The sequence below is a fragment of the Arctopsyche grandis genome, chromosome 3 (genome assembly GCF_051622035.1).
Source record: "Arctopsyche grandis isolate Sample6627 chromosome 3, ASM5162203v2, whole genome shotgun sequence".
Taxonomy (NCBI): Eukaryota; Metazoa; Arthropoda; class Insecta; order Trichoptera; family Hydropsychidae; genus Arctopsyche; species Arctopsyche grandis.
The window spans coordinates 17,231,767-17,246,389 of NC_135357.1; the positions used below are offsets into that span (position 1 = coordinate 17,231,767).

Below are 14,623 nucleotides of genomic sequence, written 5' to 3' on the forward strand. Positions count from 1 at the left end.
TGTACGTACATGTGTTGAAAACAGCTGAGAATTGTTCTCAAATGATAGTGTTCCCCCCCTCATCTCGATTTCGCTGAGAAATTCACCGTGACAGCTGCAGTTAATGCAGGCGCTGTCAGTACGGCCACATGCACCGTGAAATTGCTGAAATCGGAGACCTGATTTAGTTAAGTCAATACAATGCGCACCCAGGATCGGTGCACAATTTATCGGATGGGGAAAGGAGGGAGGATGTAGTTCGAGTCTGCACTAAACCTTGTGCTAATGGCACGTGGTTACATGCTAGAACCACGTCGTCCGTGCCGTTCGCATCGCACACGTCCATTGTACTGACAAACGGTGAACGTTTGTTCAAGTAGACATCAAAGTTATAAGCATATATATTGTACATACATAGATTGTATGAAATATCATGTTTCGTATTTCGAAGTTGACGTGGGATGTTAATTTATTTCACCATCAAGAAAATCGATGTGTTTAGACAGGTCGAGATTGGGCTCATGATCGAAAACTCCAACGTGTTTATTTCAATATAATTAAGTCGGAAACAGGAAATAATTAACGTCGAACGATGTAAAAACTGTAGTGGGGATGTAATTAATTCTACATCACCAATCGTGACACGAAGAGGTTTCGTGATGGAAAATAATTAAATTTTTCGCTCAACCCCCAATTCCTCCCACGGTACACGCTCTGTTGCAGGGGCGATCAAACTTCGTCGATATTAGGGCAGACTTGCAACTTTCGGATAACATGTAGAACCAGCAGAATAAATCAATGATCAGCATGTAATGCTTTAAATTGTGGGATCACGGGATCTATCCCTGATGTTTGCTGCTAGACAGGCCTTTAATATGTGACTCCAAGGTTTATCAGTTTTCCAATTTATTTGATTTCATTGAAATAGTTCCAAAAAATTTGTATCCCTGTTCTATCTCTCTCGCAAAATTCAAACTCGATTGCTAATGTCTCTATGGATTTTTATCGTTGTTTGTATTTGCCTTGTATAATACTTACAGTACAATGACCATAGATGACATATTATATAGAATTAATAATAATTCTTAATCTGTATAGCACACTCATTGGATTGGAGTAATCTGTTAATATGAGTGTACATGATTGATTGAATAAAGTATTTGGGTCACATCCAATGCTGTCTATTTAAACTAGATATGAAATTTCAGTTCAATTAACCAAAAGGTTTCTGAGAAAAACACAAAAAAAACCTCGATTCTCTATAGTAAAAGTACTACTTCCAGTTCGGATAAAAATATTTAAAAAATATAAAGTTATAGAGATTATTATTTCTATTACATGTAAAAAAAATTCAGTCCGATTGAGTTGGTGGTTTGGGAGATAATTGAATTCAAAAACTTAAAAAAAGGACACCTATAAGGGGAGGTACCATTTCCGGTCAACTTAAAAATTTGAAAAAAATTTATGTCGTGTCAAAAAGAATTTCAGTAACCGATACTAAGTTTCAGTTCGATAGGACTAACGGTATTTAAAAAATACACAGACTCACAGACACACACCAACTTTTTTCCGGATCATGAAAACGTGATCAGTAATCGATTCTCAGTTCGAATCAGTCAAAATCTCGAGTTCGAATTTTCGCATGATCACAAAACTTTATCTATTGTTACTACGTACATAGATAAAGTAATAAATCGAATTTGTCGTCTACGAACGAAGGAAAATATTTAAAAAATATAAGGTTATAAAGATTATTATTTATATTACATGTAAAAAAAATTCAGTCCGATTTAGTTAGCGGTTTGGGAGATAATTGAATTCAAAAAACTTAAAAAAAAGAGGACACCTATAAGGAGAGGTACCGTTTCCAGTCAACTTAAAAATTTACGTCGTGTCGATAAGAATTTCAGTAACCGATACTAAGTTTCAGTTCGATAGGACTAACGGTGTTCAAATCCCCAAAATACACAGACACACACAAATTTTTTCGAGATCATGAAAACGGATCAGTGATCGATTCTGAGTTCGAATCAGTCAAAATCTCGAGTTCGAATTTTCGCATGATCACAAAACTTCATCTATTGTTACGACGTACATAGGTAAAGTAAAAAAGAACAAAAAATCAAAAGTACATTACTCACTATAGAAGAAAATCTATCTTGTGTAAAATCCACTGCATACACAATGCAAGGGAGGGGCTGGTGAATAGAAAGGAGGGGGGTTATTTCCATGCAATTTTTCAATACGCTATTTCAATTTGGAATATTTTCCCTCCGTAATCCTTTATTAATTCCTGTTCTACCAATTACTCCTGTAATTTCTTTTTATTAAATAGATCTTGCTTTTTTCTTAATAACAATTGACCCCCTCATATAGATCCATTGCTTTAAATTTCTATTATTTGGTCATTATTCTTAGTTTTACATTTGTATTTACATATATCCCATATCTCACTATTCAGTGCTTTACTTCATTGTTTATTTTATTATTGTCATTTATTTTTAAAAACTTTTTTATAACGTTAATTACGTTGTAATGCTATTTGTTTATGTTTTTAATAAATAAATAAATGTTTCAGCATTGTTTCAGCTTCACGATGCTGACGTCACTATCAAAGCAATTTATTACCGTCAATCAATTTATGATTCTTTTAAATAATTTTGAATGTTTCACTTTATATTTATAATATATGTATATATTTAAATATCTCTTTTTTTTCACTCTTCATACATAACTTAGTTTATATTGTGATCGATAAAACGAGTGGCTGTTATAAATTTATTATCACACAAAATTGGACTATAAAAGTCGATAATAAGCTTTTCTAAATTTTTTTAGTGCTTGACTCAAATTTCACGCCCCTGTTCTTACACAAAGGCGCTTGTTTTCACTTTATTTTTTTATAACTAATTTTGATAGTACTGAAATTATCTTTTGAAATCTAATCTCATGAAAAATTTAATTTAAAAAATTAAATGATAGGGAATTTCATTTCATTCTATATCTTACATTATATGTGGATAAGTATCATTATTACCGCAAGGAAGAAAGAAATTTCGATTTGACTTTGGGTATTACTTTCAAAAAAAAAGGAAGAAAAAATCGAGATCAATCAAGAAAAGCATTCAGCTTGCGGTGTCTTTATTTCAAAGGAAGATAGGATGAGGGCAACAAACACTTCGCATCGACGGGCGCCTTTTCCGTCGCAAATCCGCGAAAAAGGTATGATTACTTTTGTGAATGGATCAATCGATATGGAAATATTGTCGAATTCTCCGCTTCGAACTTCCAATTTCCAATTTTCACTGTCAGGATTGCGGTTGATACGTAATTCGATACGAGGACTAGTATTACGAGGGAGAAATTCGTACGATTGGATCATCGCTATCATAAAATATTACTTTATTAACGAAAATCCCACTCTCTTATTTTATCGAAATTTTCATCATTTGACTTTTTTTTTTTGACAATTGAAATAAATGTGGGTTTATTACTACTACATTCATCTTAAAATATTTTTTGACAAATAAGATATTAAATTCGGGCTTATGTTATCAAATTTTTATGATTTTGGTATTAAATTTTAAATGGAATCAATATTTTCTATTATAAGTTGAGCTATAATTAAAATTCATATATTTGATATAAGTATTGCACCATGCGTTGGCGTTTCGGAAAAAACAGGAAACCCCCACAATGAAAATACATTCCCATTGACCCATTTTCTTAACATTTTCGCTATGTTTACTATCGAAAAATATATACATGCTTTCATATATAAGGCACAATAGACATAAATGCGTTAGGATAAATCATTGACCATTATAAAGAACTTACGAGAACGTCGAAAGTTATTTGATGGCTAAGTGGATAATCTCATTACTAACTATTTATTATTACAATGGCGATAATAATACGTTATGTTTATTTACAATGCGATAGAATACAAAACACATTTTTTTCAGACAGACTGAATAAAAATATTGCAGAATCAATTCCGAGCGTGATAATGAGTGATATTTATGTAAGACTGTATTTTATATTCTTAGACACTCCAATTTTGGCAATTTGTTTTCAAAGAAAATAAATCACAAATAATATTTTTGAATACAATATTTTAACACAATTTAAGTGTTGAAATTTTTAAAACATACATATGTATATTCACATTTTCGGAACGAACTCGCAAATGTTTGAATTAAATGCGAAAGGTGAAGTTCATTTGTATTTTCTTTTTTCGCTACATTGTTAATAAAATGATAAATCATTCATATTGGTCCGACGTTAATCCTTCAAAGTCAATCATATCCTGTTTCAACGATCCATTATGTATAAATTATTCACGATGTGAATATACCTATACTTATGTACGATTCATTTCCCTAAATATAATATCAATAAGAAAATATTAAATTTCACAGCTGCAATTATTGAAAAATATTACTAATTGTAAACTATTCATACATGAAATACAAAACAATATTATTGAAAATAATTTTTCGAATAAACAATGCAACTTTCACTTATTTAAGTTGAAGTTAGAGCTACCACCCTTCCCCTCAGGTCAACAACGATAATTTCCCCATTAGGTTTGTTGAGCGAGTCTCTCAGAACGATTTGTACTAGCAACTGTGTTTATGTAAAATAGAAACGACTTATATGTAAATACGCAAATGTATTGAGATAATAGTAAAGAAATATAAAAAGCGAATACATCCAGAAGTATAACACTCGGTTCATGTCATTCGGAAATGAGCTGGGCGCGGTTTGACGATGTTCAATTCAATGAACGAAGCAATTGCGTGGGTCAATTACTGTTTGACGAGTTAATTGGGTCCTTGACGTACTGAAAAGGGGAAGATCACACAAACGACGACGACGACGACAACTCACGCGTCAATCAATTTAAGAGTAAGTGCTAGAAGTAAACATACCTTTCATTAGAACATTCCTTAACGTACATTCATTTATGTAGTATATATGTATGTGTGTACGTTCAAGCGTTTATATATTGTTTGACATCTATAAATATATATGTAGTTTGAACGACAAACTTTTGATATCATATATGTATATATGTACTCGTATATACATACATATATGTACTTGTTTGTGAGAGTGATTTTTAACAATAGTTTAGATACGAAAATGCATACATATGTATGTCGCTTTTAAGATTGAAATAAAATCAAGATTATAACTCGCATACGTATAAATTATAAATTGGTGGTTGTCCAAAAATGTTCATTATCAAAGGGGTTTGAAATCAAATTGTTTGCTTCTAAAAGGTTTGGGGAAGCACTGCGTAAAAGACGATTTCAGCCCTATTAAATATTCAATTATTTTTTCACGTACAATTATCCCGAGACATACGACTCTTCTTTTCAGATAAGAAATTATGTAAAGTTTCAAATACTTCAGTTTGATCATTTTCGATACATAAATTCCAAAAATCTAATTTTCTAATCATATGTACTTTTAATTTTATCTGGAATATTAAATATTATTATTGAACTGTTCTCAAGTGTCAAATTTACATATTTATTGGAGCGTGAACACGGTAAATTTAAAAATGCACTCCAAAATCCATGCCGGATGTCAGGAAAACGTATCGATTGCCAGATTTTCGATAATCGACTGTACATATTGACGTCAACGATGACTAATTAAGATAATGTTTATTAATTACTAGTTGTTTTACCCGGCTTCGCTCAGTATTTGTATTATAAAAAGCTTAAACATGGAGAATCTAATAGTAAATATTCATTTGTTTTTTTATTAAATTTATTTTAATCGAAAAAAATATAATATTCAACCAATTGAATTGTCGTCATTGAAATTTTATTTTGTTTTCGAAGTTCCCAAACAAAGATACAAACTTACAAAGTCTCTTTCCAAATTATATATTAGATATAAAAAATATTTCTATTTTTACATACCTCCTTTACGTTTCACATGGCTTTCGTGTTAGTGGTCATTTTTATCTCTTATCCGCTCGTTTTTATACTTTGCCATATTGCTCATTTTGGTCATCAATATAAGTAAATGGAGCTTTCGCCATTACGATGGTGCAAATATATTGTGTAAGACGCGTTTGTAATTTGCCCGCCGACATTCTATTTGACGTTTACGGTTGACGTTTGTTTGTTAGTTTTAAACATAGATGGCGATAGTAAAAAAAAATTATTGGTGTTTTTATTCAAAATAATAATTTTATATACAAATTATTATCATTGTAAATCATTCATTCCTGCATGTCCACCATTACTGATTTTTTTTCGCGTACCACCAAGTGATACGCGTACCACAGGTTGGGAAACGCTGATCTGCATATATAGGTAAAACCCATTGAACTGTTTCGTGGACGTGAAGAGGGGTTTCCAATATCGAAGTGAAAGATGCATTAAGGAGTTTATTGTTCCATCGTTGACTTGCCAGCTTCGAATGAAGCACGGAACAAATCCGCTGACTATTTATACACAACGTGTACCGAATTATTGCTGGTCAATGCTTCGCGAGACGCTATTGGCTGTTGCATACAGCTAACTGATTTGCCGAGGCCGTTTTGGCGCGAACACGCGAACACGCGATAAGATATTACACATATGTACAATATTAGGGGAGGGCCTAATATTAATTTAATGGAGGGGGTTATAAACGACATCTAATTTAAAAATATTATATATGTACATACTCGGAGTAGTAATTTAATAGTAGTTACTCGTACTACCCGAATACTTAATAGTTTGGCATCCCTACATACCAGGGCGTGGAGTCAGTTCAAATTTAATGGATTCGATTCTGACTCGACTTCGACTCCAAACTCCAACTTGAACGATTTTAGTAAGATAAATTTTTCATATCAACGTATGAAATTATTAGTTTTTTATAAAAAAAAGTAAATAAAAAACAATATATAAAAAATGTATTTATATAAAATTACTAAAATATAAAAAAATAAATATAAAAAGTACTAAAATATTAAAAATAAATATAAAAACAAAAGTTATAGTCCCGGCTTAAATGACAATATTAGAGGAATCAAATACAACTATAATATAAGATTAACGTAATTAAATATATTATTTAAAACTGCAAAAAGACGAGGATTAGTTACATTAATATAAACCAGGATCATGATTTTGATTCATATAATTATATAATACTAGCTGAACCCGGCATGCGTTGCAATGCCACAATAACGGATGCAATTCCCGTTCCCGTTCCCGTTCTCGTTCTCGTTCCCGTTCCCATTTGTCGGAAAAACGCAGCCAGCGAACACGTTGGTCGCGACTCGAAAACATTTGAAATTGTAGCGTTGCAATGACACTCATTCCCGATTTTCCCGTTTCCGTTCCCATTTTTTTTCACAGTAATCTTCCCGGACAAACATACAACAAATTCTGCAATTTCCATCGCAATCGGTTCAGTGGTTTAGAATCCTATTCGAGACACACACACAGACATTCATTTTTATATATACATATATATGTAGATGTACACAAGTGGATTCATGTAATTAAATATATTACGTAAAACTTTGGCTCGCGAAAGGATGATATGATATAAAGGCGACCCTAGTCTTTAAGTAATATATTTAATTATTATACATTCCATTCATTCATCCTAGTATACAAAATACTTTGAAAGACCTTCTTGTAATTTTTATTACGAAAATGAAATGATAAATTTCCATCGTTCACCTGAGGGACATCGTACCGGCCCTGACTGACGCCATCATCAAAACAATTCACTACAGTCGATTTAGACGATTTATACATTGTGCTTTATCGTAATAAATCCGAGTATGTACGTCGTATTCCCAAATTGAGAAACACTGGTATAGATCGTGTAGTTGTTTAGTGTGGCAGGGTGCGTGTCACTCGATAACACATCTCTTCATTACGCGCGTGCCCTCCTACGCACACTGTTAGTTAAGACATTAATTACGATCACCGCTTATTCGCAATTACATTCGGAGTTTGATTCGACGGTTTCACGCTATCTAAACATCTGATCCCGGGAAACTGCTATTGTAAAATATGTGCTAACTTTACTGCTTTAATTTACATTCTGCTCGGGGGTGCAAAAGCACAAATAGATCCGCCCCCCTGTTTACGTTACCCCACACCGAGAACAATCGATCTAGAGCGAAACTTCTTCAGTCGTATTTTCCTACATATGTATCTATACAAATGGCATACAAGAGTGAACTATATCGAACATACTGTTATACATATGTACATTAAACATATGTATGTGTACATGTATTTGCGAGTCGGTCAAACGTGTCGAAACTATCTACCAACTACTACACAATGCGAATGATGCAAGGGACAAAATGCGTACTCAATTTCCTAGTCTGCTTTTCCACATCCGAAAGCGTTCGAAGTATGTGAAACATTTAATAAAAGCAAAAGGAGAAAATGTAAATGAAACATTCTTTCGGTGATACTCGGTATTCGATTAAAAGCACGACGCCCAAATGGAACCAGACTATGTAGAACGAGCTGTGAGTATAATAAAAAAAGTAAAAGCCAAAATCAAATATTTCAATGTAAAAAACAGCATGTATTAAAGAAATGTTAATCTACAATATTATCCAGCACTGCACATCAACAGCTCGGCACAACACTGTACGGAAAAGATAACTGCTATTCATACACAGCACAGCTCGTTTTCAGCACGTTCATACTTGTTTTGGACAAGTGCGAGGTAAAATCGGCTTACATATATGTACATACATTACAAAGTACAATATTGTCTGCGTCGTTTTATCGAGTCAATATTGTCACAATATGACGTTTCCGAAAATATGCATGTACACAAAAAAAACCGGTTCTGCTTGATACTTTTCGGCGACACGTACTACTGTATATAATGAATAGATCGTGTCGGTGACTGCAGTTTCGGTACGTCACTACTACACTACGGAACATATGAATGTGTCCATATAGAATGTACTAAATAATATTATTCGTACTGCTGTTTAGATGTACATAGTTTCCGGCTTCAGCTGTACTGGTATAAACGAACCTTTAATCATTTTTCCAGTCGATATGAAAATGAGAAAATTCCAAAAAATGTGAACAAATTCTTCAGTGCTTTTTTTTTTTCAACTATTGGAATTTTTAATCGGAGCTATAAAAGCTAATAAAAGCGAGGCATCATTCAAACTTTTTCATTTGAATATTAAATTATAATATATGTATATGCAGAATCCAGCTTACATACTAAGAGTATGTACATATGTATATATTAATACAAAATTAAATTTTTTTATAAATTTTTAGGCTTTTTTACTATTATCCTGAATGCAATAATATTAAAGAATGATACTATTTACTATAAATACTAACGGGAAAAATAATGAGTAACATAAATAATGATCACTCGATCTAAGACTGTGAATATATGCACATGTGTAATATGTACACATTGTGAATATGTGTACATACATATGTAATTTATGGACAACACAAAGCATTTTATTTATTTATACAGGTATACATCCATTTATGACATGACATCTATAGTCAAACATTGTGCATAAGTATTGTAAGTATTATTCAAGGCCAATTAAAAACATCTATATTACAAACAACCATAGAGAAATCTGTGGAAAAATTTGTAGCATTTTATAAATCAGCAAATTCAAGATGCTGCAAGCTACAAATTTTGCAAGAAATAAGACAGGCTTGCAAATTTGAAATCAGATATATTGGCAAACTCTGACAGGAAACGATCGAGTTTGGAGTCACATATCCAATGTATGGCCAGCAGCACAGTCAGGGATTGAACCTGTGACTACACAATTAAAAGCATTACACGATTACCTATTGATCTATGTTAAAAATCAAAATAAAAAATAATGCATTTAGAAATTATATACATTCGATTTTATCGCGAGCGAATGAACGTTGAAAAAAATCGGTATGATAATTTAACTTCAATTTACGAGTACACGTTTAATATTACGACGATGAAGAGCTTCACAAATTTTAGAACACGCCGTTTCATCGTATCCGAGTGGGTATTATTAAGTCGTTGGTATCCAGAGCACGATTTTCACTTCATTGGCAAAATTAGTAGCGAGGCGTATCTTGTTGCTATTCAAACGGGATTCCGTGTCAAGTTTAAAGCATCTATCAAATCAAATAATGTATACGGATTAGTGAGAACTCGTATATGTGTACGTAGTAGGCACTCGAGAACGAACGAACGTATTTTCGCGTAGGAATTTAATTAGAATATCGGGAAAATGAATGTGAGAGGGGCTCATGCCGGAACAGGGGGGGGGGGTCTAAGAGAGTTAAATTCGTTTTTCCAATATACCGGAAAGGGCTTCAGTCTGAAAATTATTTGCAATACGTTAAAATTATATTTTGGATATTACTTTCAACACTAAAATATTATAGGAATATCCTAATATTTTACATGCTACTAATTACACTGTTCGACAAATGACGACTTTTTTTGGTTCAGAGACGAGATATGACTTTTCTTATAGATCTATGTCCAATAAATACGAATATGGTAATAAAAAATGTTCATTGGCCCGAGATTCGGAGATATACGTGTTTTTTAAATCGCGCGATTTTTCTAAATCTTGGTGTTGTTCGGTTGATGTCTCAAAATTTGTCAATTTCCTGTTCAAAATGAATATTGGAATCTATAGTCCGGAATTTTTTCTTTCATTTATAGTACTTCTTAGCTTTCAAATCTCTAAGTAGTCGTCCAGTTCAAATCAAAAGTCAAAAGTACGTATTTTCACTTTTTACGTATTACGTTTTACTTTACGTATTTTTTCCCACTGTTAATACTATTTAATATTGAGTTTTTTCTATTGAAAGATGTTTATTGAGATAGTGTTCTGGCCACACTATTTTTTGTTTTCGTCTAAAAGGGTTAATTGGAAGTGTGCTGAATTTTAAATCGGTGAAATTGCGAGCTAAAAGCTCGTACTAGTAGTTACTCGTATTTACATCGAAAACAGATCGCAAAAACACACTGAACATATGTAAGTTCAATTGAATCATCACACTGAACGTATGTAAGTCTAAATTATAAATCGGAATTAAAATGTGAAAAACGTAGAGTTTCCATTTTTGGATAGCTACGCAATCGCAGCGAAATTGGCAGTTAACATGCGCCGCAGTTAATAGGTCCATCAGAGATGCAACACAATATATGGTCGATTTCCAATCATGCGCTGATTGCGACCGCATGCATTTCCGGCCGATGAACACGCCAGCCTCTCGGTGCATCCGGTCGCACAAGCAGACCCCCACTATATGTAGTAATCGCACCGGTCAATAATTGAACACAGTGGCGAAATGATTGATTACACTTGTCGAAATGGCAATTAAATGCAAAGATATTAATGTGCATACATACATTTGCATTAGACTAGTGACCCATATATGTATGTATATAAGTTGACCGATTTAAACTTGAAATCACTTTTAGGACAAGAGATTTAAAGCTATTCTAAAATTTGATTATATGGTAGGACTTTTAGATGCATTGGTGTAAAATTTATATAAGTATGTATGTATGTATGCACTTAAATGTCTTCGATTTAGGTTGTTCAACATATTATATGTATACATCAAATATACATAAATCTGTTTCGTATTTCATTTATGTATATATTTAACTTATAGCGTATTTATTAAGTGGTATCAAAAAACGTTTTATACGGCCCATCGTATGGCAAAACTTACGCTGAAAGGCGTAAAAATTATGGCGTTATAAAAGAAGCGTAAAGTCGTCTCCGTTTTTCCGCATAAGCACTGTAAAGATGTCAATATATAATCGAGTAATCTTGATCCTTAAATCCTTGACTATTAAATAAACATGTGATACCTACATATATATGAATGAATTATACCTTTTCATTTTGATTTGTTAAAGAATTTATAATAAAAACATTATAATAAAAACCAATATACATATATATATATATATATATATATATATATATATATATATATATATATATATATATATATAAATATATATATATATATATATATATATATATATATATATATATATATATATATATATATATATATATATATATATATATATATGTATATATATGTATATATATATATATATATATATATATATATATATATATATATATATATATATATATATATATATATATATATATATATATATAAATGAACAATAACAAAAAAAAACTTCATCTATTGCTACTACGTACATAGATAAAGTAAAAAACATTTAATGTGTTAAAATATATGTACATACTTAATAGATATATTGGAAAAAATTGGACTAGAATTGGGTCTCGGAATTGAATTATTTATACATTACAATAAAAAAGCTATTGAAAATTTCGAGCACAAGTTGAGAATAATAGTTCAAAAGGGAAGATTTCATACGTATCGGTTTGTGCAAAATTGGTATTGGAACCCGGAAAACCTGCCTGGATACGAGAAAAGGCGTGGAAACGACGTCGTTCATTTATGCATGAGGCTTATCAGTTCGGTCGCGATTTTTTTTATATATCAAAATGACAATATTTTAGTATTCAAATCCGACCGCACGCACAATGGAGAGCAGTAGAAGGGTGAGATAGAAGGAGAGAGAGGTTGACTTGGCCCGCCATTGTCCCCTGGTTCCGGGGCGCTATCGGCCCTGCGAAACCAATAAATTCATCCGGCACGGGCCTGCTCTTCCATATCTTTCTACCCAGATAAATCTGTATCAGCACGCCCCTTTGCTTGCCCTAATACTTTCCTCCTTTGGACAAACGCTCCGTTACCGTATCGACCTGAATCCGATAGAAATGCCAGAGAGTACAAATCACGCGAATCGCACGATAAAATTTCCACTGCCACACATTTCTTATACCCCTACCAGATTTGAGACCTTGGAATCTTACAACGATTGTTTTGAAATTGACAATTTACAACCGGATAATAAATTGAATATTTTAAATACACATTCAAAATTAATACATTGTTATTTCATAATAAATGTATCATGTATAAATGCTTTTAAAATCAAAATAGGAGTTGGCGAACGTTCTGATACGCTTACGCACTCTCAAAAGATTTATTACAGTTTCATTCTCTTCATATTGTCAGTTATAAATGATGAAAAAACGAAATAAAGCACAAATTGAAAGCTCTTTTTGTTGCATTTCAAGGATTTTTCTTTTGATGAAAAGTATAATACATCAATGAAAAAGTGTAATTTAACACTTTCAAAGACTTTTCGACTAGAATCATTGAAATAATCTAAGTTTAAGAATTTTCGGCAGTTAATCAATTACGAAATCGAAATCAAATTACTCTAAATTTATTGTATAAATAAGCTGCTGCGAATAATAGTTTCACCTTGTCTTTGATTGAGAGAGAATAATACACAATGACGTAGGATCACGAGAGAACAAACGAACATTTCCCACCGAAAATTTAAGGTCGGGTTTGTTCAGGCAGCAAAAAAAGACATTAGTTTGTCCAGCAGTCTCCGGAGTCGGCGTCGGAAAAGCCACGATGAAAACATTCAATATCGACCGCACCCCGGGTTATAATATTATATTTGGAAAACAGATATCTCTCTCTTTTCTCTTTTATATATACATATATATGTATATGTACCCATATATTGTATATTCTAACGCGATACATATATTTTTGTGGTCGAGCTATTTTATTTTATCGTTCGCGCCCCACCCGAGAGATCGGCTGTGTGAAAATCTGAAGGTTTTCGATACCTTTTCACCGCGGCAAAGGTGAAGACCCGAACGTGTGTATGTGTGCTTATTCGCGGCACACCCATGCATATGAATGAAAATTCCTCAAAGTATTGACGTGCAAAAACGACTCCGACGATGGTGAATTGAAAAAGTAATCGGCAACTTTCGATATCGCTCTCACCTTTTTCGCTCCGGCTAGAGCCATTGTAAACTTTAGATCCAACGTACACGTATCATGTACTGGCATCGTCTACGTCAGCATGGTGAACATTTATCGGTCTCGAAAATAAGGTAGACTTACCGAAATTCAACTTTCTTCTATCGAATGATTGAATCCATTTACCTGAAAAGGAAATTTTAATTCAATTAGATGATATAATAATATGAAATTTATTTTTAAATAAATTTATTGTTATTACTAGATATTATTATGTTTGTTAATACTAGATGTATTTTCTATTTTTGATTACATTTATGTATATGTTTGTGTATCATTCAAATACTGAAACTTCGTCTTAATTATTGAAATGTTTATTGTTACGTTGTAATTTTTTTTCAAATATTTGACCGACTGGTAGTTGAATGTACTTCTTTTATACATCTTCTTATAATGGATTGAGCAAAAATTCCTCAAACATCAAAGTTTTCAGTAAGTCCTATAGGCATTTTGTATCAAATGGTTTCAAGACTATGATTGAATTATTTTGGTATAAATTTAATTTTGGTGAAAAGTAAGGGGTACGGAAATCGGCATGTACAGTGACGATATTTAATATGTATTATATGTAGGTATAACGAACATAAAAGTTTCAGAAAATAGTATTTTTAAATATTTTCCTTAAACGAAAGTAACTTTTACTCTTGAGTTTGAGACTTTCTCAAGTTTTTCTTTGAAACCGGTTA

At 32.3% G+C, this 14,623-nt stretch overlaps 1 protein-coding gene across 1 annotated transcript in view; it reads right to left on the bottom strand.

Moving 5' to 3' along the window:
• The window catches only part of LOC143909138 (protein O-mannosyl-transferase Tmtc2-like), a 236,039-nt gene that overhangs the window by 122,826 nt on the left and 98,590 nt on the right, over nt 1-14,623 (bottom strand). Inside the window, exon 4 of the mRNA XM_077427039.1 lies at nt 10,479-10,491. Within this exon, the coding sequence (XP_077283165.1) occupies nt 10,479-10,491 (13 nt within the window). The remainder of the gene's footprint in view (nt 1-10,478; nt 10,492-14,623) is intronic.